The 24,076-nt window shown below is 42.7% G+C and overlaps 2 protein-coding genes across 2 annotated transcripts in view; one reads left to right on the top strand and one right to left on the bottom strand.

Moving 5' to 3' along the window:
- Positions 1-1,782: 1,782 nt before the first annotated feature.
- C2H6orf136 (chromosome 2 C6orf136 homolog) lies at positions 1,783-18,499 on the top strand. The gene is made up of 6 exons (XM_067463367.1): positions 1,783-2,077; positions 6,731-7,261; positions 13,890-13,978; positions 16,026-16,226; positions 17,894-17,963; positions 18,116-18,499. The coding sequence occupies exons 1-6, from the start codon at positions 1,937-1,939 to the stop codon at positions 18,272-18,274; spliced, it is 1,191 nt and encodes a 396-aa protein (XP_067319468.1). The 5' UTR covers positions 1,783-1,936; the 3' UTR covers positions 18,275-18,499.
- A 1,156-nt stretch (positions 18,500-19,655) lies between these two features.
- The window catches only part of DHX16 (DEAH-box helicase 16), a 28,037-nt gene continuing 23,616 nt past the window's right edge, over positions 19,656-24,076 (bottom strand). The window contains exons 17-20 of the mRNA XM_067463366.1: positions 23,310-23,472; positions 21,410-21,571; positions 20,450-20,623; positions 19,656-19,902 (exon numbers count right to left, since the gene is read on the bottom strand). Of these exons, the coding sequence (XP_067319467.1) occupies positions 19,774-19,902; positions 20,450-20,623; positions 21,410-21,571; positions 23,310-23,472 (628 nt within the window). The 3' untranslated portion in view covers positions 19,656-19,773. The remainder of the gene's footprint in view (positions 19,903-20,449; positions 20,624-21,409; positions 21,572-23,309; positions 23,473-24,076) is intronic.

Raw genomic sequence — 24,076 nt, 5'->3', positions numbered from 1 at the left:
AAAAAAGGAAAAAAATAACCACCCCCAAATCCCAAAAACAAATCCACATCTATATAAAAAATAATAACACATTATCCTGCAATATTACTCATAATATATGTAATATATAATTGTCATATTATATTATTATATTGTACTATATTATTATGCCACAATATATAAAAAATACACTACCAGTATATTATAATATTAGTATAAATATGTGAGAGGAAGCCACAGGGAGGAGGGAGCAAGCTTGTTTACTGCTTCCATGGAGATTAGGACAAGGAACAATGGCTTCAAACTACAAGAAAGGAGATTCCCTCTTAACATGAGGAAGAACTTCCTGACTGTGAGAGCCGTTCAGCAGTGGAACTCTCTGCCCCGGAGTGTGGTGGAGGCTCCTTCTTTGGAAGCTTTTAAACAGAGGCTGGATGGCCATCTGTCAGGGTTGATTTGAATGCAATATTCCTGCTTCTTGGCAGGGGGTTGGACTGGATGGCCCATGAGGTCTCTTCCAACTCTACGATTCTATGATTCTATATACTATATTACACTATGTCATAAGTGGTAGTATATAGGTAAAGGTAGTCCTCTGACATTAAGTCCAGTCATGTCTGACTCTGGGGTGTGGTGCTCATCTCAATTTCTAAGCTGAAGAGCCAGTGCTGTCCGTAGACACCTCCAAGGTCATGTGGCCGGCATGACTGCATGGAGCGCCGTTACCTTCCCGCCAGATCTACTCACATTTGCATGTTTTTCGAACTGCTACGTTCGAACCGTAGTATATACAGTACATAATATATATTGTTGTTGTTGTTCATTCGTTCAGTCGTCTCCGACTCTTCGTGACCTCATGGACTAGTCCACGCCAGAGCTCCCTGTCGGCCGTCACCACCCCCAGCTCCTTCAAGGTCAGTCCAGTCACTTCAAGGATGGCATCCATCCATCTTGCCCTTGGTCGGCCCCTCTTCCTTTTGCCTTCCACTTTCCCCAGCATAATTGTCTTCTCTAGGCTTTGCTGTCTCCTCATGATGTGGCCAAAGGACTTCAACTTTGTCTCTAGTCTCCTTCCCTCCAGTGAGCAGTCGGGCTTTATTTCCTGGAGGATGGACTGGTTGGATCTTCTCGCAGTCCAAGGCACTCTCAGCACTTTCCTCCAACACCACAGCTCAAAAGCATCGATCTTCCTTCGCTCAGCCTTCCCTAAGGTCCAGCTCTCACATCCGTAGGTTACTACAGGGAATACCATGGCTTTGACTAGGCAATGGATCTTTGTTGCTAGTCTGATGTCTCTACTCTTCACTATTTTATCGAGACTGGACATTGCTCTCCATTATTTCTATATATTATTATTATACCACAATACATATAATACACTACCAGTATATTATACTATTAGTATTATATAATATAGTGTACTATATCATAAGTAGTAGTATATATAATATACTATATTACATATATATATATATAATTAGTATTATTACATTGCAATTATATTTCTATATATTATTATATTGTATACAATTATTATATAATATTTAAAAATCTAATATTGCACAGCTCTGAGCCATAGCAGGGCTGTTGAGGCTCCAGCGCTGCAACTGGGTATGTATTTTTCCACATGGAGGAGTCCCGCAGCTGCAGTCGAAATCCGGAAGTTTGATTGGAACGTCTCGAAGGCCGACCTCTCGGGCCTCGATTGCCCCAGTGCGCACGCGCAATACGCTGGAGCACTGGTCCAAGTTCAAACGAGGGACGCCGCAGCGGAGAGAGAGCGCATGCTCGAGTCTTCCTCCTTCAGCCCAAGGAGACAGCACTAACGCGCATGCGTTGCCTGGGAGCCTTCGCAGGCGCAGGCGCAGTGTCGTCGCCGGCTGAAGCGGGCGGATTCTGAGGCTGGAGGCGGAGGAAGAAGAAGAAGGCGACGACGAGGGGAGCCCGCTGCCGCCTCATGTATCAGGGGAGCCGGGCGGTGGCCGGGCGCCTCGGGCCCCGCTGCCCTTGGAGGTGGGAAGGAAGAGGAGGCGGCGGCGAGAGGCTTCGGCAAGGCCAGGGCGACACGGCGCGGTGCTGCCACCGAGCGCGGCCGCGGGTGAGAGAGAGAGGGCGAAGGGGAGAAACCGCTGAGGGACAGCCGAAGGGGGCGTGGCCTAGAGCCAGGGGCGTGGCCAGGCTCACTGGGGGCGTGGCCAGACTGCCAGATCCCTTTTGATCATTATGGGAGGAGTCAGACTGGGAGACACGTGTATACGAGTAACGTGGGAATGAAACATTTCAAAAAGAATAATACAAGCCTGTAGTAATATTAATATATTACTAGCTTGTAGACTTTGTAGGTGGGATGGGCATCCCAAGCCACCTTGTCTCTCTCCTGAGGAATCTGTACAAAGACCAAGTAGCAACAGTAAGAACTGACCACGGAACAACAGACTGGTTCAAGATTGGGAAAGGCGTACGGCAAGGCTGCATCCTTTCACCCAACCTTTTTAACTTGTATGCAGAACACATCATGCGAGGATGTGCGGGGCTTGATGAATGCAAAGCTGGGGTGAAAATTGCTGGAAGAAACCTCAGATATGCAGATGACACCACTCTGATGGCCGAAAGCGAGGAGGAGCTGAGGAGCCTTCTAATCAAGGTGAAAGAAAAAAGCGCAAAAGCTGGGTTGCAGCTAAACATCAAAAAAACCAAGATTGTGGCAACAAGAATGATTGACAACTGGGAAATAGAGGGAGAAAATGTGGAGGCCGTGACAGACTTTGTATTTCTAGGTGCAAAGATTACTGCAGATGCAGACTGTGGCCAGGAAATCAGAAGACGCTTCCTTCTTGGGAGGAGAGCAATGTCCAGTCTCGATAAAATAGTAAAGAGTTGAGACATTAGACTGGCAACAAAGATCCGCCTAGTCAAAGCCATGGTATTCCCTGTAGTCACCTACGGATGTGAGAGCTGGACCTTAGGGAAGGCTGAGCGAAGGAAGATAGATGCTTTTGAACTGTGGTGTTGGAGGAAAGTGCTGAGAGTGCCTTGGACTGCGAGAAGATCCAACCAGTCCATCCTCCAGGAAATAAAGCCCGACTGCTCATTGGAGGGAAGGATACTAGAGACAAAGTTGAAGTACTTTGGCCACATCATGAGGAGACAGCAAAGTCTAGAGAAGACAATTATGCTGGGGAAAGGCAAAAGGAAGAGGGGCTGACCAAGGGCAAGATGGAGGGATGGCATCCTTGAGTGACTGGACTGACCTTGAAGGAGCTGGGGGTGGTGACGGCTGACAGGGAGCTCTGGCGTGGACTGGTCCATGAGGTCACGAAGAGTCGGAGACGACTGAATGAATGAACAACAACAACAAATGCAAGGCTGTAGTAATATTAATATATTACTAGTTTGTAGACTTGTTTTTGTCCTGTGTATAGCGTCATAGACTCTTCGTGACCTCATGGACCAGTCCACGCCAGAGCTCCCTGCATCTGCGTAATCTTTGCGTCACCACCCCCAGCTCCTTCAAGGTCAATCCAGTCACTTCAAGGATGCCATCCATCCATCTTGCCCTTGGTCGCCCCCTCTTCCTTTTTCCTTCCCTTTTCCCCAGTATAATTGTCTTATCTAAGCGTTCCTTTCTTCTCATGATATGGCCAAAGTACTTCATCAAAGTACTATTCTTCCCTCCAATGAGCAGTCAGGCTTTATTTCTTGAAGTATGGACTGGTTGGATCTTCTGGCGGTCCAAGACACTCTCAGAACTTTCCTCCAGCACCACAGCTCAAACCATCTATCTTCCTTCGCTCAGCCTTCCCTATGGTCCAGCTCTCACATCCGTAGGTTGGAGCCCCTGGTGGCGCAGTGGGTTAAACCCCTGTGCAGGTTCGAATCCGGGGAGAGGCGGATGAGCTCCCTCTATCAGCTCCAGCTCCTCATGCGGGGACATGAGAGAAGCCTCCCACAAGGATGATAAAACATCATAAATAATCCGGGCCTCCCCTGGGCAACGTCCTTGCAGACGGCCAATTCTCTCACACCAGAAGTGACTTGCAGTTTCTCAAGTCAAGTCGCTCCTGACACGACAAAAATAAATAAATCCGTAGGTTACTATGGGGAATACCATTGCTTTAACTATGCAGATCTTTGTTGCCAGTGTGATGTCTCTATTCTTCACTATTTTATCAAGATTGGACATTGCTCTCCTCCCAAGAAGAAAGCGTCTCCTGATTTCCTGGCTGCAGTCTGCGATAATCTTTGCACCTAGAAATACAAAGTCTGTCACGGCCTCCACGTTTTCTCCCTCTATTTCCCAGTTGTCAATCATTCTTGTTGCCATAATCTTGGGGTTTTTTTATGTTTAACTACAACCCAGCTTTTGCGCTTTCTTCTTTCACCTTGATTAGAAGGCTCCTCAGCTCCTCTTCACTTTTGGCCAGGGATTTATAGTTTGACAATACTACTACTAATACTACTACTACTAATAATAATAATAATCTTTATTTGTATCCCACCCCCTCTCCCTGAAGGGACTTGGGGCGGCTTACAGCGAATAAAACTATTATGGTAATATCATAATAACATAATACAGACAATAATCACATATTATTTATTACAACAAATAACTATTTCCCCTCTAAAAGTATTTTAAAAGGCATTAAAAGCATTTGAGCAGCCAATTCCTATAGTCAAAATATCCAGCAATTGTGAATTATAGTTCTAGCAGTCATTTATAGTCCTGTCCACCAAGGTGGTTGATGTTTTTAGAGCTTCTGGTAGAAAAATCTCAATTGTTCATGAAGCTACAAATGTCAGGATTTCATAGGATGTAGCTGTGGCAGTAGGAAAGCATTGCAATTGAGTAATATGAAAGGCCCTTCTTTGACAACAGGAAATTCTTTCTCATTAGTCAATTTTATTAAATTATCTCCATGCCTTTTCAAGAGTGGCCATGCATCTTCCAGTATCAGGATGCTTGGGTTCTGCCCCAAATATTGTTGCCAGATGTCTGTTTTGCATCCACTGTGTGCTGAAGGCTGAGAAAGCTGCCAGTGGCTTACTCTCCTTTCATAAGCTCTGATGCTAACTAATAGGGCACTGGGGTATGCACAATATATGCAACAGCTGTTCCTTCACGAAATACCAATCTAGTCTCAGGGAGAGAAACAAGACTATACTCAACATGGGGAATGAGAGATATGTCAGTTTTCCTGTGTCTAGATCCATTAATTTGGAAATGATTAATGATCCATTAAAAAAAAACTTTAGTCGGTCTCCACATTTGCAGTTTTGACGTTTGCAGATTTGATTATTTGTGATTATTTGATAACCTTTGATTAAAAGGTTATCTCTAGAAATCTCTAGGTTCTCTCTCTGGTGTGACTTTGATCAACTTCCTTCAGTCATGCTGGAGTGAGTAGAGATTTCAAGAGAGAACACCTCTAGGTCCTCCAATGCAGTTCTCTGGCCGGCTTCAAGCAGAAGGTCATGTTGGAAGACCCAGAAGTTCCTAGAAAGCTGTTCTCTCAGGTAAAAGAATAGCAATTTATTTGCAGTTTTTCATTTTCATCTCTAATCCTAGCAGATGCGAAGAGTGGACTGTAGTGATGGAATAATTTTTTGAGATTTTGTGTTTTGAGGTGGCATATATGATCTAAATAAATCAGATTTTCTGGTTTTGGCCTCAGTCTTACGATCTCTCGTTGTAGCATAAATATCTGGATTCAGATCAATGCTATGCTGAATAGTCATGTGCATTCGGGCCAAACGGCATACCGTTTGCGGGTTTGTTTTCATCTGACCACTCATTTCATTTACCAGAAAATTACCCCAAAGGAGAGAGGTTTTTTTTTCTTCTTAATCGTGTCAGGAGTGACTTGAGAAACGAAGTTGCTTCTGGTGTGAGATAATTGGCCGTCTGCAAGGACGTTGCCCAGGGGACACCCGGATGATTTTGATGATTTTGAAAGGAGAGAGGTGTTTTCCGTTTTATTTTGCAGAGATTCGGCCCATTGGCTACAATGGAAAACTTTAAAGGCTCAATCCTCAGCCATTTTAAGGCCTATCTACATAAAAACTGCTTCAGTTGTAGACCCCATTTACAACTGCAGGCCTGACAAGTTTCAAAACAATTAACCAGTCTAGTGATTTTTTAGAATTATTTTAAGTTTTAGACATAACCTTTTTAAAAAGTAAGACAAACAGCAAGAAATTCTAGGAATTGTAGTTGCTGGTTGTATCCATTCTCAGCCAATCTGAGCATGGACACCACCAGGCATTTTATTGGCTGAAAGAAACAGAGAGAAACTTCAATTCCCATCATGGTCTGAGAGGAACTTTCAGTGGTCACCCTATGCTAGTGTCACAGCAAGTTCTAAGGGTCCTCTCTGGAAGAGGAAATAACTTTGACCCTCCAAAAACTACAAATACTTTTGTTACCAGTTTTCGGGCCCAACTCTAATGCTGAAGCATATAGTCTTGCCCTGAGTTACTGATAAATTTAGGTCCTCCAATGTAGTTCTATGGCTAACTCCCAACAAATGTGAACTGTAGTAAAAATTAAAATCCTGCTCCAACTAAAGAGAGAATTGTTTCATTGGTGTGTATTGCACAGGGTAAACTACTTTTTTACTCTTTTAAGGATAAGCTGGGCATTTGTACAGACTGAGTCTCCCCTTTCTCAGAAGTGCCAAGGGCAGATTCAACTCTGCTTGGGAAGTCTTGGATTCACTGTCTTCAAATGCCTCCTTTCTTTGTTCCTTTCTAGGAGCTGGATGCCTCTTGGGATAAACTACCTCCAGGGCTTGTTCCTCCCAGCTCTGTACGGCCGGCATTTCCCTCCCTGTCCATCAAGAAGAAACCATCAAAGTCTCCCAGCATTTTTCCGGTTCTGTCCATGCCGTCCGCCAACAACTTTGCCATTGTCAGCTCTCCTGAAGTCAAGACCAGCCTTGGCCCACCAACGCACAGTCTGGAAACCCGAGGCCTTTCCCGTCCCCCTTTGCTGTCCCCTCCTGAAGGCCTGGGAGATGCCATCACCCTGGTGAACGGGAGGCAGGAGGATGACATTGTGGTGAAAGACAGTGAAGGGCTAGACGGTGCCTCTTTGGACTCTCTGCACAACCTTTTCCATGGCTGGCAATACCGGTCTCCTTACCAGGCCCCTGAGGTTGCCCTGGGTCCCCTTGCACCCTTCAGAGCCACTACTGGAGCCCCCTCTCCAGTCAGTTCTCCAGACAGGGACGACCCTGGAATGGAAGAGCATCTCGCAGTCATGCACGAAAAATTGCGGAATGAGGTACGTGAGTAGATCTTGTAATATTGGACTTTAATAATTTTCCTCTGACAAAGGCTAGGGTTAGAAGACTGCCTGGAGGTAGGCTCGTTTATTCTGGTGAAGAATGTGAAATGAGATCATGTTTCAAATGGTTTCTAAAGGAGCGAAATGTTAGAGCACAGACTATACAGTGTGTGTATCTGTGGCATTTAGGATGTTAAGGAGGAAAGGTACACCAAGGAATTAGAATTTAAAAGTACCGTATATATTCGAGTATAAGCCAAGTTTTTCCGTCCTTTTTTTGGCTAAAAAGCCCCCCTCAACTTATACTCGAGTCAAAGTTATTTATCGTTTTTCTCTGTTGCTGTTGTTGTTATTATTATTATTATTATTATTATTATTATTATTATATTTTACTCTATTTTTATTATTATTACATTTGAATTATTTTATTCTATTATTATTTTTATTACATTTATTATTTTATTATTATTATTACATTTATTATTTTAAATTATTACTGTTATTACATTTCCATTATTTTCCTCTATTATTATTACATTTATTATTTTACTCTCTTTATTATTATTGGAAAGATATGTAAGCACATTTACATTGAAGGAGGTTAGAATAATGGTTTCATCAGAGTTGGACAGTGTTACCTTAAATTACAGTTTTATGTAAATATTCAAAAACATTTTATCTACTAATGCCTCAGTTAATGCAACTTTATTGGGTTCTATTTTTATTTTGAAGTTTACCAGTAGCTGCTGCATTTCTCACCCTCAGCTTATCTCAAGTCAATACATTTTCCCAGTTTCTTGTTGTAAAATTGGATGCCTCGGCTTATACTTGAGTATACACGGCAATTTTATTACGACAACTCCCATACAAAAGAGAGGGAGGAGGGAGGGCAAGTGGAGAAAACCCTGAGAATAGCAGTCTTAAGTCACAAAGGAGAACAGTAAAATATGCACAAAGAGGGGGGAAGACTTTTTGAGGTCACTCCAACTTTCTAACTGAGGCGCTCTTCTTGTGCCGAGTATTGTTGCCTTTTCCAACATGAAAATCTCCATGTTCTGAATGTGTTTTATATAGTCTGTCTCTCAACCTTTCTGAGGTGCAGATGATTTCTCGAGGAGTCATAAACTCTTTCTCAACCTCATCTCTTTCATGGATTACTTGCACAAACATGTCTGGCTTTTTTGCGCCAAACACATAAATTCTAGAGCAACTCTTATAGTGACATGGTTAGTAGATGCAGGATAAATGCAGTTTGACACCATTTTAACTGCCATAGCTCAATATTGTGGAATCATGGGAACTGGAAAAAAAAAATTGGGGGGGGGGGACCTGCACTCTTTGGCAGAGAAGGCTTTGTAAAATCACAACTCCGAGGATTCAATAGCACTGAGTCATGGCAGTTAAAGTGGTGTCAATCTGCATTAATTCAACAGTGTAGCCACACCCAATGATAGCATTTGGGGAAAGGGTATTTATTTATTTTATTTACTGTATTTGTATACCTCTTTTCTCAACCAATTGGCGACTCAAGGTATAGATTAAAGGTAGAACACCTGCTTTATCCTAGCAGGTGTTCTACCAGTTTAAAGGATCAGATAATAACTGGATGGTAGAAATCTCTGGCTGAGACCCCAGGAAACAGCTACCAAACCTCATACCGAACTTGTGGGATATGTACTCCAGTCTGGCATGAGGCCGCAGCTTCCTTTATATATAAGCTTCCCTAATTATAGAAACGTAGGATAGAAATGCTATTAATTCTATAGTTAAGTAAGGTAAAGGTTTTCCCATGATATTAAGTCTACTCGTGTCCAACTCTGGACGGTGGTGCTCATCTCCATTTCTAAGCAGAAGAGCCAGAGTTGTCTGTAGACACCAAGGTCATGTGGCCAGCATGACTGCATGGAGCACCGTTACCTTCCCACCAGAGTGGTACCTATTGATTTGCATGTTTTCAAACTGCTAGGTTGGCAGAAACTGGGGCTAACAGCGGGAGCTCATCCTGCTCCCCAGATTAGAACCGCCAACCTTTCAGTCAGCAAGTTCAGCACCTCAGTGGTTTAACCTACTGCAGAGTTTAAGTCCCCTTATTTGGGGAAATTACGTCAAAGCTTGCTTTTTTTTTTTTTTTTTGCTGGTGTTGAAGGTCCAAAAAGCTGGAATAAAAAAAGGAGTTGAAGGAATGACCCCAAACCCATTGAATGACTTATTGTTTTTTATTGCAGACACAGGTAGAATAATATCACAATCAATCACCATTTTCGAATACATCTCTATTATTATTATTATTATTATTATTATTATTATTATTATCTATATATATAAATCTGTTAGGTTGGTTCAACCGGACAGCAAAACTCACAAACCCCCCAATGAAACTTAACCAAAATTCCCATGCCCATAACACAACCCACAAGGTACAAACATACCTACTCAAAATGAAAAACAACAGAACAACACACTCACAAAACGGCAAAACAACAAAACTCAAAAAAACCCAACGAAACTTAACCAAAATTCCCATGCCCATAACACAACCCACAAGGTACAAACATATCTACTCAAAATGAAAAACAACACAACAACACACTCACAAAACGGCAAAACAACAAAACTCACACGCCACGCCGCTTCCCGCACACACACCCCCTGCCGCACGCACACACACACAACCCCACGCTCCATCACTCCCCCCGCTGCCGCACACACACACGCAACCCCACGCTCCATCACTCCCCCGCTGCCGCACACACACACGCAACCCCACTCCCCCCGCCGCCGCACACACACACAACCCCACGCTCCATCACTCCCCCCGCCGCCGCACACACACACGCAACCCCACGCTCCATCACTCCCCCCGCCGCCGCACACACACACGCAACCCCACGCTCCATCACTCCCCCCCGCCGCCGCACACACACACGCAACCCCACGCTCCATCACTCCCCCCGCCGCCGCACACACACACGCAACCCCACTCCCCCGCCACCGCACACACACATGCAACCCCACGCTCCATCACTCCCCCCACCGCCCCCCACACACACGCAACCCCACTCCCCCCGCCGCCGCACACACACACGCAACCCCACGCTCCATCACTCCCCTGCCCCAATCTTACCTCCTTTTACTTCATGCCACCTCCAAACCCCACCCCGCCCCTTCCCACCCTGTCAAAATCCAGGAAAGACAGGAAGGAAGGAAAGAAGGAAGAAAGAGAAAGGGAGGCAAAGACAAAGGGGGAAGGAAGGAAAGTTAGAGAAAGAAGGAAGAAGAAAAGGAAAGAAAAGGAAAGATGGAAGGAAAGAAAAGAGAGACAGCAGAAGAGAAAGAAAAAGGGGGAAGGAAGGAAAGAGGTAGAGGAAGAAGTGAGAGACAGAGGGAGGGAAAGAAAAAGGGGGAAGGAAGGAAGGAGAGAAGGAAAGGAAAAAGGGAGTGAAGGAAGGAAAGAGGGAGTGAAGGAAGGGCGAAGATGTAGAGAAAGAGGGAGGGAAGGAAAGAAGGAAAGAGAGAAGGAAGAAAAGAGACCAGAAGAGAAAGAAAAAGGGGGAAGGAAGGAAGGAAGGAAGGAAGGAAGGAGAGAAGAAAAAAGGGAATGAAGGAAGGAAAGAGAGAGTGAAGGAAGGGGGAAGATGTAGAGAAAGAGGGAGGGAAGGAAAGAAGGAAAGAGAGAAGGAAGAAAAGAGACCAGAAGAGAAAGAAAAAGGGGGAAGGAAGGAAGGAGAGAAGGAAAGAAAAAAGGGAATGAAGGAAGGAAAGAGGGAGTGAAGGAAGGGCGAAGATGTAGAGAAAGAGGGAGGGAAGGAAAGAAGGAAAGAGAGAAGGAAGAAAAGAGACCAGAAGAGAAAGAAAAAGGGGGAAGGAAGGAAAGAGATAGAGAAGGAAGAGGAGAAGGAAAGATGGGAGGGAAGGAAGGAGGGAAAGAAGGAGAGAAAGTGGGAAGGTTGGCCACAGCAACACGTGGCGGGTAAAGGTTGTCATTTCTATTATTATTATGCTATCATTCCTATTAGACCCTGGGGAAATGGGAGAGGTGTCAGGTCCCAGAGGCAATGCATTGCATTATTGTTATTGTTATGATGGTGGTGAAATAAAAGGAAATAAAAAGTGAAAGAAGGAAGCAAACAGGGAGGGAAGAAAGGGGGAGGGAATGAAGGAAAGAGAGAAGGATGAAACCAAGTAGTGAAAGAAGGAAAGAAAGGAAGAGGTAGAGAAGGAAGAAAGGAGAGAAAGGGGGAGGAAAAGGGGTAAGGAATAGGTAGGTACCTCTCTTTCATAATAGTCCAGATATCTACCTCAACTTTGATAAGTTTTACTATAGGCCACAGCAACGCGTGGCAGGGCACAGCTAGTTACTACTACTATTATTATTATTAAACCCCGCCACTATCTCCCCTCAGGGACTTGGGGCAGCTAACATGCCAAAAAAATAAAATAAACACAATAAAATACAAACAGCAGATAATAACTCAAATAAAATATGACAGTAAAAGGAAAAAAAAATAACACAGTAGGATAAAACACTGGATATGAGGCAATATGAGAAATTAAAATAAAAATTAAAAGCAAAAAATTGAACAAAGTGGGCAGGACCAGGATAAAAACAGTTTCTTAGTGCTCTTATCCTTGCCTATTCCACCTTTATCTCCCAATTGTGTCTATCAATTTTACACCCTTCGCCCACCCTCTGGGAACAGTACTTGCCTTCACTGAAATATTATTTTAATTGAACAATCGTATAAAGAGTATGGTTCAGTTCTTTATATTTTTCTTTTCCTTCAACTTTATCAATCTTCCCCATTTCAGAACCCAATTCTTCTTGATTCAATATGATGTATATTTGGCTCTTCTTTCAAGGATGTAGTCCTGGAGCATAAAGTCTGCTAGGTATCCGTACCACTTTTTAACTTCCCACTTTCTATGGTCTTTCCACCCCAAGGCCACAGTTGTTTGGGTGGCCACTATCGTGAATTTTATATCCCCCCCCCCTCCCAATCTTTGATGTTTTCATTCTATCTAATTTCAGGGTGAAAATTCTTTTTTATTCAAAACCAATTTATGCCCTGTTAATTCTTCCATTTTCTTCTTTGCCTTATTATATATTTTTTTTACCCTTTCACATTCCCACCACATATGTATATAGGAGCCAATTTTTCCACAACCTTGCCAGCATAATTTTGCGGTTGATTTAGTTATGTGTACTAATTTAATTGGGGTTTTCTTTTCACAGCCTTGCAAGGAGCCACTTCTTATAATACTGTTTAGCCATTTGTCTTACCCTTACTCCATTGTTTACTATGTATAAAGCTCTGCAGTTTCAATCTTACTCTTTTGTTTACTATGTATAACAACTCTGCAGTTGGATCAGTAAATTGTATGCTTGCTCTGTGCAAAGTTAACACAGGGCTCATACAAAGTCAGTGGGAAAATAATGTTGGAATCCACACAGGGAGTTTTGCTAAATGCAAAACTTTGAAGAGAAGAATGTAAGATAGATAAAAAGCAGGTGTCAGAATTTTGCTATGTGTTTGTAGGGGTGGTTGAAGCTAAGCAAACGCTAGCAAATGAAATGGAAAATGTGATGAGACACCTCTCTCATTTTCCATAGTTGTTTGTCTGTACAGCTGTACTAACGTTCGGCTTGTCCCTTGGACTTGAAACTACCAGAGAAGACCTTGTATGATGTTGAAATGAGTATAATGTAACCTTGTTTAGAATATATTTTGACTCTTTGAATCCCTTGCTTTAACCTTCATTGGCATCTTGATCACACAGAGAAGCAATTATGTTTGTCAGGAAAAGCACGGGGTGGGCCCTGAATTGAGACAATTCACTTCATTTGGAGTAACAGCGCCATTTTTCCTCCAAAGGGAAGGAGAACCTGTCAGAATTGGGGTATCACGAAAAGGAAGAGGTGATTGCAAAGAGTTATTTGTGTCAGGAGTTTCCTGCAGTGAGATTCTTCTTTCTTAGCCTAGAATTTGAGGTACAGCTAAATCTTGATGCTATTCCTGCACAGCATCCTTGACAGAGTAAATTCCCATCCTTACACAAAAGTGTTTGAGTGCTGTTTCCTTATTTAAGTGTTGATAGGTAAAGGTAAAGGTTTCCATTGACATTAAGTCTAGTCGTGTCTGACTCTGGGGGGTGGTGTTCATCTCAATTTCTAACCCTAAGAACCGCATTATTTGTAGACACCTCCAAGGTCATGTGGCCGGCATGACTGCATGGAGTGCTGTTACTTTCCCACAGAAGCGGTATCTATTCATCTACTCACATTTGCATGTTTTTCGAACTACTAGGTTGGCAGAAGCTGGACCTAATAGTGGGAGCTCACTCCACTGCCTAGATTTGAACCTGCAACCTTTCAGTCAGCTGTTTAACTTGCTGCACCACTGGGGGCTATATCTATAGCCCTGGTATTGATAGCCTATACCTAAAACCAATTCAGAATACCAGATTCTGAAGCTTCAGTTTACATACACAAAGCTGAGAGTTTGAATTGCTTTCCGACTTACAGGGCAAAAGGCACCAACATTTCTTATAAAGGGAAGCTTTGTTCAGGAATTTCACTCTGTTCATGGATTCTTGTCCCCCCCCCCCCCCCCCTCTATCTTTCCAGTTACCAGTCTTCTTTCTAAGGACACATGACTATGCAATCTATTCCAAGGATGTAGAGTTTATCAATGAAATACTACATCTGAAAACACGGTAAGTTTTGGGAATTAGCAAAGGGGAGTACCTTGTGCTCTATGCTAAATTTCTGTGTAGTTCTAGGGCTTCCTAAGAGTTTGTTTGGTTTCTAAAGTTTTAGGGCATGCCTCCTCAAATTTCAACTCTCCAGCTGTTTGGTCCTACAACTCCCAGAAGCTCTAGCCAGCTTGTTCAGTGGTGAGGAATTGTGGGAACTGGAGGCCCAAACAGCTGAAGGGCCACAATTTGAGGGGGCTTGGTTTTATGGAAACCCTCTGAATATTTAATAAGACAGTTTGGCCTGAATCATGCTGCTAGTCCTGACTAGAGCAGAGCCACTAGTTAGCATTGTTTTAAACATTCAGCACTTTATTCAAATGGACCTATTATTATTATTATTATTATTATTATTATTATTATTATTATTACATTTATTTATACCCTGCCTTATCTTTCCCGAAGGGGACTTAAAGCAGCTAGACCTACACTAATTAGGACTAGTAGTTGGATTTAGTTCTTTGTCATCTACTTAGTGATGTGCATGAAGAGTTGTGCTGCCCTTAGCAATTGACTGTCATGGGCAAGTATGGCATTTATCTACCACTTAGGGTAAAAACACTTCTTTATAGATTTAGCGTAAACTGCATAGTAAACATCCTGCTAGCACCAATATATGTCAGGAATAGAAATCGGATGGTTTTCATATACACATTGACTTGACTTTGAGAAACAAAGAGCCACCTTCCAGGAGGATGTGGGGTGAAAATTGCACCCCCCCCCCAACCTTCAACACTTGCCTATCCTGATATATATATATATATAAAGCAAATTACTTGTTGCCAGTGACTTGACAAGGCTTGATATGGAAGGTGGCACATACATATTTTGAGTAATAAATATTACTGGTTATCCTGACAAGTCCTAGACAGGACAAACCTCCTGTGGTTGGATGGGAATAGAAGCTATCTTTTGAAAGAAGGGAGCTGAGGGTATGATATGTCCTACTTGGAATGGAAGACTGTATGTGTGTATGTATAACAAATAATAATAATAATGACCATCAGGTGCAAAAGGCCACCCTACTTGGATCTGCATGCATTCTTCGCCGATACATCACATAGTCCTAGACACTTGGGAAGTCTCCAATGTATGATCCAATACAACAGCCAGCATAGTGATCTTGCATGCTGTGTACTAATCTTGTGGTGTATCAAATAATAATAATTCTTAATTTATAGGCCGCCCTATCTTCCCGGTGGCACAGTGGGTTAAACCGCTGAGTTGCTGAACTTCCTGAACTTGTTGGCAGTTCAGATCCATGAAGCGGGGTAAGCTCCTGCTGTTAGCCTCAGCTTCTGCCAACCTAGCAGTTCGAAAGCATGCAAATGTGAGTAGATCAATAGGTAACACTTCTGCGAGAAAGTAATGGCACTCCATGCAGTCATGCCAGCCACATGACCTTGGAGGTGTCTACAGACAATGCCGGTTCTTTGGCTTAGAAATGGAGATAAGCACCACCCCCAGAGTCAGACACATCTAGACTTAATGTCAGGGGAAGCCCTTCACCTTTATCTATCTCCTCAAGGGGACTCAGGCCGGTTTACAAACAAAAAAGGCAAACATTCAATGCCATGATAAAACACAAACCACATAAATCAAACAGTACAAATAACATCATTATGACGTAATAGTTATTAAACCAGAAAAATAAAGAATTGATAATTAAATAAACATCATTATCCAGTCAACCACATGAACATCATAAAAACCACAAAATGCATGAAAATATATAAAAATGATTTAAAATGAGTTATATCAGCTTGTTAGAGTGATGTTGTTTGGGGGAGAAAAAAGAACTGTGGCAATAAATGTGTGTATTGCAAGAGTGTGTGGGAAATCCATTGTGAGATTGTTATGCAATAGTGTAGGTTGTGGTATGTGTGTGTATGTGAGTACATGTATATCTAAGTATATTTTAGAAAAAGGAGATTCTGCCATGTTGATGGTGCATATGAATTTGTCACCTGTAGCTAACAATTCATTATCTTTCTGCTTCCGTTGCCAGTGGCCGACCCATGTACCAGTTGGCGCTGACGTTATGCCGCTTTATGGCCTGGAACTATTTTGCTGATTTGCGCATGGATGTGCTCAATGTGACGCAGCACCCAGAGAACTGGAGCATCCAGGCCCGGTGGCGAATTACAGGTCTTCCGTTCCATGTTCTCCTCCTTCGCTTCTACAAGAAGGACAAGGCTGAACTTTACAGGTAAGGGGTTCTCTCAGGAGTTTTTGTTTATTCTTAATCTGCGCTCATTGCTGGTGCCTCCCTTCTCTCCCACCCTGCTGAACACTGTTTCTTCAACTGTGGGCCCTGACTCCAGATAGGGTCCTCTTAGCTCAATGTTGGGGTTTTAAAAAAATTAGAAGCAAATGAAAGGTTTTTGAATGTCACCTAGACATTTGCCTGAATATGGTAGCAACAACTTACAGTGTTTACAGTGGACCCTACAGAAAATACTTCAGTTGTATTTCATAAAAAGGGAAAATCAGCCTGTTTAGCAAAATCAGCAAATGCTGATTAGTTATCTGTATATGTTTTGAATTTTTCCACCTTTTTTATGTAACCAGGGTTGCAAAAAAAAAATCTCAAAAGGAGTTGCGAGTGGAAAAGATTTAATAAGCCTTACTTTCAGAAGTGGTGCTTCTGTCTTACACTGAAATGGAAATAAAGTTGAGCTGGTTTTTGACCGGCACTCCTTTAGATTAGGCCAACCAGCATTCTTTCAGGACAATACTGTTCTTGGACTAGCTTTCCATGGCGAGGGTTATGCAGCCATATATAATTCTAAGAAAATCAGTGTATTTCAGTTATTTAATTGTTGCGTCAGTAGACACACAGGCACCACAATTGAAGGGAGGTGTTGACAAGCTGGAATGTGTCCAGAGGAGAGCGACTAAAGTGACCAAGGGTCTGGAGAACAAGCCCTATGAGGAGTGGCTTAAAGAGCTGATCATATTTAGCGTTCAGAAGAGAAGGCTGAGAGGAGACATAATGGCCATGTATAAAGATGTGAGGGAGGAGAAAGCAGGCTTGTTTTTTTACTGCCCTGGAGACTAGGATGTGGAGCAATGGCTTCAAACTACAGGAAGGGAGATTCCACCTGACCATTAGGAAGAACTTCCTGACTGTGAGAGCTGTTCAGAAGTGGAACTCTCTGCCCTGGACTGTGGTGGAGGCTCTTTCTTTGGAGGCTTTTAAACAGAGGCTGGATGTATTGTCGAAGGCTTTCATGGCCGGAATCACTGGGTTGTTGTGAGTTTTCCAGGCTGCATGGCCATGTTCCAGAAGCATTCTCTCCTGATGTTTCGCCTGCATTTATGGCAGGCTTCCTCAGAGATTCTGAGGTCTGGATGGCCATCTGTCGGGGTGCTTTGAATGCAGTTTCTTGCTTCTTGGCAGGGGGTTGGACTGGATGGCCAATGAGGTCTCTTCTAATGATATGATTCTATAGAATCAAAGATTTGGATAAGGCCACAAGGATAATCCAGTCCAGCCCTCTTTTGACATGCAGAAATACTCAAAACACTCCCAAATAATAGATCTCTAGCTTCTGCTTTAAAAACTCCAGAGGAGGAGACACCACCATCCTCTGAGGCAACATATTCCACTGTCAAACAGCTCTTACCATCAAGAGTTTATTTATTTATTTGCCATATTTATATACTGCCTTTCTCAGCCCAAATGCGACTCAGGGTGGTTCTTCCTATTATTTAAGTGGAGTCTCTTTTACTGCAATTTCAATCCATTGCTCCATGGCTCAGGCCTTTAAAATGAAGTAACGTATTCAGTTTTTATATTGGGTAATTGCAGTTGTTTGAAGAAGTTATCAAAATGGTTGTCTGATGTATTGGTTTTTAACATTCTCCTTCCAGAACCTATGATGCCTATTCCACATTCTTCCTCAATTCAGAAGGGTTAATTAAGTGTCACAGGGTAAGCAAGGTAAGTTTTGGTGTATGCATACTTGTTCGGGGGGGCGGGGGGGCGGTAACACTTCCTTCCCTGAAAAACCTGCCCAACTTTTATTTTTGGATCTTCTCAGAACTGCTTTTTTCCCCTCTACCAGGCTAACGCTGGGCTTTCTTTCCTTTCAGCTCATGCCGTCCCAGCCTCTGATGAACAAGCTGAAGAAGGTTGTTCTTGCGTCCTTATTGGGCCTCGGTCTCTCAGATCAGAGGCCGTCGCTTCTGTTGTTTTTCTCAGCTCTGGCAGGCAAAGAGCCAGGGGCACCGGTTGGCTGTAGGGAGAGCTGAAGCCCCTTGGTTGTCCTGTCCTCTTGCTCGTATCTTTCACAGCTAATCTGTCACATCGCGGGGTGTGACAAGGAGAACGCCACTAGCAGTCCGTTGTGCATCCATGTTGCCTTTGTACAAATAGTGTGGGCTTTGCCTCATGTTGCTGCTGTTAACCGCACCAGGAAGCGCTGTAAAGATGGTTGTAATTTAATCTGTATATAATAAAGAGAGGTTTATGTTGAATGTAGTTTTGAGTGAACTTGCAGCCTTCTCAAAAGATGTATTGGATTACAACCACTTTAAGGACTAGGTTAACTCTCAGTTAACCCTCTGCTTCTGCTCAAGAGGAAAGGTCTCTGTCTTATAAAACCTTTCACCTGCCAGCCAAGTGATAGATAACATTTTGGCAGTCTTTCAGAACTTATTAAAAATTGTATGTGTTGAGAAGAGGGGAGATAATGGTTTCTGTTTTCTGAATTACAGCTTTGACTATCAAGGGCACATATAGTAAAGGTAAAGGTTCCCCCTTGACATTGAGTCATGTCCAACTCTGGGAGGTGGTGCTCATCTCCATTTCTAAGTCGAAGAGTCGGCGCTGTCCATAGACACCTCCAAGGTCATGTGGCCAGCATGACTGCATGGAGTGCTGTTACCTTCTTGCTGGAGCAGTCCCTTTTTCTGGAAGCATGTTGAGAATGGAGTGAATTTGGATTATATGGGGCCAGCCTCTTCTACCTCCTTTGCGTCTTCTCAGGTGTTGGGAGTCAGTCTTCTAGACGTAGGAGAGGCTGGCCCCATATAATCCAAATTCACTCCATTCTCAGTAGGCTACCGGGTATGCTTCTTGCTACATCTGCTAGTAAGAAGTAGGGGGAGATCTGGAATACCCTCTAGCCCTTAAACTGCTCTCCTGTGCATTTAGGGATTGTGCCTTCGTACGTAAGAATTTATACACCCTTGTAGTCCATTCTGCAGGCATAAAAAGGTGATGCAAACACTCCTATTAATGCAGGGAGTGTGTAGTGTTGTCATTTCACACAACCATGTATTATCTCAACGTTTGCTTTGATACACAACAGAGCAATGGATCAAGAAATTTTAAGATATTCTTTGTGGCCCTTGTGACTTGGATATGGGTGGTTCTATGTCTGTACAGAACCTGTCTTGAAACTTCCAAGTACTCAGCAGCTAACAGCATGTACACTTTACGTTTCTGATTACAAGCATAAGCTTTAATAATATTAATACAGCCAGTCACAAGTAAGTAAAAACGATAACAACTTTAAAAGTGTCAAAGGCAAGTATCCACATTCATTTTTTTAAAAAAGACAACTGCTTTTCCTCTTTCAACTAGGCAAGACCCGTGTAGGATGAGACAGAGAGGAAACGATTCAGAAGAGTTTGTAAAAAAGTTTTATTTGGTGTCTGAAGTGACATCAAAACTGTACAGATGTATGAAAAAAAAATCCTGGGGCCATATAACAAAGTGGGTGGGAGGCAAGAGATCAGCTCCAGTCTTATCCAAGCTCCTCTCGCGTCTTCCCTATTTTCTTGGGCAGCTTTTTGGTAGAAGCATCTTCCAGCTCCTTGGACTTGTAGTAGTGAGGGGCCACCTCCAGCAACCACGTGCTGTCAATCTCTATGACCTACAAGGAAGAGAGGGAACAGTACAGTGGGTTTAACAAGAAGGATGCATTAAATTTAATAGCCCACCTTTCTCCTGGTGCAACAGAAGTGGCTAACAACAGATTAAAATACAGCCAGAGCAGGCATGGACAAACTTTGGCCCTCCCGGTGTTTTGGACTTCCAACTCCCACAATTCCTAACAGTCAGGAGGCTGTTAGGAATTGTGGGAATTGAAGTCAAAAACACATGGAGGGCCAAAGTTAGCCCATGACTGAACTAGAGTCTATTTGATAAAAAGGTTAGAAAGAAATTAAAATTTTAAAACCTCACCAATGCTCCGTCATTGTAGATGCAACTTGCTGTCCCTCATATTATTTTGCTGCTTGAATGAAAAGCTCAGCTCTTGGATCTCTCAGTGCCAAATATGACTGAACTGTATCTATCCCATGCAACACTGGTTTCTTTGCTACCATGCTATTTCCAAAATACCTAGCTACGTCTGAATCCCCTCAGGATATGAATATGAATGTTTGCCCAAAAGACCCTCAAAAGCCTGCAAAACTAACCTGTCTCATGAATTCTTTCGTTGTGAAGACCAGTTCATGATAGATGAGCCACCGTGGCTGTTCTTCAAATAGGGAACTGTTTGGGTGGACAAACACGGTCTGCTGGTGTTTGACTGTCTTGTAACCGCTGCGAGTGAGACGGGCCGTGTGATAGAAGAAACCAGCAGTGATGGCCTGTAGACAGAGAACAGTGGAGGCCACAGAATCAAGAGGGTTGTTGCTGTTTGTACTGATCAGTGACCAGGATGAATTATACTCTCAAATGTTTTCCCATTCTTCCAGTGAACGTGGGATTATGGCAACAATACTCCTGACAGTATTTTAGTCATTACTAATCTGCTCTATTTGTTTTAATGATTCTACTCTAAGCATGACTAAGTCTGGCTCCAACCCATGACATTATTTTTTGTTTTACATTCATGAATATTTATTTATTTACGACATGTATATGCTTCCCTTCTTACCCCGAAGGAGACTCAGAGCGGCTTACAAGATAGATATAGACACACACACACACACACACACAGTATATTATTATCATAGTACAATATCAGTATTATATATTACTATATTCTATTATGCCATTATGCTGTAATATTATTAGTAAATTACATGTAATATAAATATATAATATATTATCAGTATTATATTGTATTACATTATAATATTATAAATATTATACCTATATACAATATATTATATTACATAACATTATATTATATTATAGTTCTTTATCTAGACCCTACTGTAGAGCTATTTTTATGGCCGAAAAGCCAACATAGGATAAACATAACTATTTAAATGTTTCCATCAACAATTATGAGTCAGAAGACATGGTTCATATGAATGCTCAAGAGTGGAAGATTCCACACTGGGAAGAATATACTCAGCTTCGGCTCTAAAAACATTTCTACCATACTTTCCCACTTAGAGAACAACAAGAGAAAGGGATGCTGGCACCTTACGGACTGGGATGTAGTCTCCCTCACTGGAAGTGATGTCCACTTCAATGCGTTCCATCAGTCCTTCCAGCTGTTCTCGCACATCCCTGGCTCGTCTCATGGAACGGAACTGGATGAAGTTCTCATAACACCACTGCATGGAGTAGCCACACTCCACCCACTGAGAGAAAAGAGAGGGGCAGGTTCACTTTTTTTTTTTTTTTGTCACGGCTAAAACATCTCAGTTGACCTGACTACAACTACAATTATGAGTACCGTCAATGTTCTGCCAAGAGAACCATTGTCCTAATTGAGAAAATAAATTGCAATTGCCTTCTGTCATCAACCGAGGGCAATCTCATTACCTGGAGCCACCCAGCAATAGCCTAATCCAGGCATGAGCAAACTTTGACCTCCAGGTGTTTTGGACTTCAATTCCCACCATTTCTAACACCTGGAGGGCTGAAGTTTGCCCATGCCTGTCCTAACCTCTGTAAATGTACATAAGAGTGTGGCGGAGGCTCCTTCTTTGGAGGCTTTTAAACAGAGGCTGGGTGGCCATCTGTCAGGGGTGCTTTGAATACGATCTTCCTGCTTCTTCACAGGGGGTTGGAATGGATGGCCCACTAGGTCTCTTCCAACTCTGTGATTCTATGATTCTACTGAGAGCAAGATTAGACTGGCTTCCTTTAGTGACGAGTTAAAAAGCAGTCTCTCAAGGAAAAAGAATAAAATCAACTCTCCCTTTGGTTCCAAATGTATACAGCAGTGGCTCCCAATCCTTTTTTGACCAGGGACCACTCTCCAATGTTAGTAGCAAAAGGGTTATGAATCAGGTTTTGGTCAACTTTAGATTCGGTTTGGTTATTTGGGGGTGCTGATTCAGAAACCTGCATTGGATAGACCACATCAGCTCTAGTTTCTGATCCAGAACATATGCCATCCAGTGGTCGCCATCTACTCGCCCACAGAAAACCATATTTAATAATCTAGAGTTGATGTGGTAGTATAATCTTTCATGGGTAGTCAGCCTCTCCCCTCCCGACATCCTCATTGCCTCGGCACTGTAAGAGGGTTTCACGAGGCCAGTCGCTCTTGTTGCTGTGTGGTTTCACAGCAACAGTGTAGTAATGGTGAGGCCGTTGGGAACCACTGGTATACAGTTATTTAAGTAAATGCATATAGAGAGCCAAAGTTCCTAAGGGACTTTTAACATCTATATTCTCATCCCTTCACGAGCCACAACAGCAATGCCCTCAAAATCTGAAAGCAGAAATCCTATACAAGGTTTATTTCAGTAGGATTGTGTGCCAAACTGCTTATAAACAGTTATGTCTCAATAGCAGTCTCTAAAGGCTATCTAATCAACCCTGCTTGAAGAATTATTTTATTTATTTATTTATCAATTTTATATACCGCCACTCCCCGAAGGCTCGGAGCGGTTCACAATATACACATGTAATACGTAACATTAAAATCAAGGAAAAATTCGATCAGCAAGGTTCAAATAACAGTCTAAATAAATAAGTTTTACAAGCTCTATGAAAGGATAGTAAATCTCGGAGAGCTCATGTCCCCGCTGGCAAGGCATTCCACAGGTAAGGAGCCATCACTGTAAATGCTCTACGCCTAGTAGACATCATGTGAAAGGTTCTAAAATTGGGAACTTCAAATCTATCCCCTGGCAATTCCAATTGAATATTTGTCTAATTGGTGATATGTTCCAGTAATAGAGAAAGTCACCACACAATTAATGTAAAAAAATCCATCATGAATTTTAGCATCCCCCTTAAATTTGTTGGTGAGACAGTCTTCTTAAGCAAGCTTGAAGTTTAACAGAAATCGATGGCTAAAAGGTTCCAGCCATCTTCTCTTGGCCCCATTTCCAAACTCCCCAGATCTGGAAGTTCCTTCCATACCTGACTGTAAACATTGAGAAGAACAAGGTGGTCTCCACCGGGCAGGAAGAAATTCATGCGAGCGTTGTCGGCATGGACCACTTTGTCCTTGGGCCGGTAGAAGATGGCATTGTTGACTGAAAGCATGGCGGCGATGGTGAGAATCTGCTCTGAACACTTGTACCTGGAGAATCCCCCCAAAAGGAAGCAAGGAGGGTTGGGTTAGCCTTGGCAATGGAGCAGCAGCAGAACTGCCTGGATCCAAGCCAAGAGGCCAGCACTGAAAAGCAACGGGGGAGTGAACATGACTTTATAGGATTCAAAAATTAAAAAGAGAAAGTTACAGAAAGACAGCCAATCTGTGGAACATGTATTGGGCAATCGCATACATTGCATTGAATCGCATACATTGTCCTCTCAGATGAGGTTTTTCCATTGGGAGACTCCACATTTCCCAAACAAATCTACTTAATTATATCTAATCTAATAAAATGTCAATTTATAACTAAATAACATTAAGTTGGTTGTTGTGGATCCTCTGAAGATAAGGCTGGCATACTCTGAAAATGCTAGCCCTCAGGAGAAAATGCTGCTAGAACATGGCCATAGAGCCCAGAAACCACATAACAACTCAAGTGATTCCAGCCGTGAAAGCCTTTGACAATACATAAATAACATTATTAAGCTGCTGTGAGTTTTCCGGGCTGTATAGCCATATTCCAGGAGCATTCTCTCCTGACGTTTCGCCCACATCTATGGCAGGCATCCTTAGAGGTTGTGAGGTCTGT

The sequence above is a fragment of the Anolis sagrei genome, chromosome 2 (genome assembly GCF_037176765.1).
Source record: "Anolis sagrei isolate rAnoSag1 chromosome 2, rAnoSag1.mat, whole genome shotgun sequence".
NCBI lineage: Eukaryota > Metazoa > Chordata > Lepidosauria > Squamata > Dactyloidae > Anolis > Anolis sagrei.
This window is presented reverse-complemented; position numbering and strand designations above follow the sequence as displayed.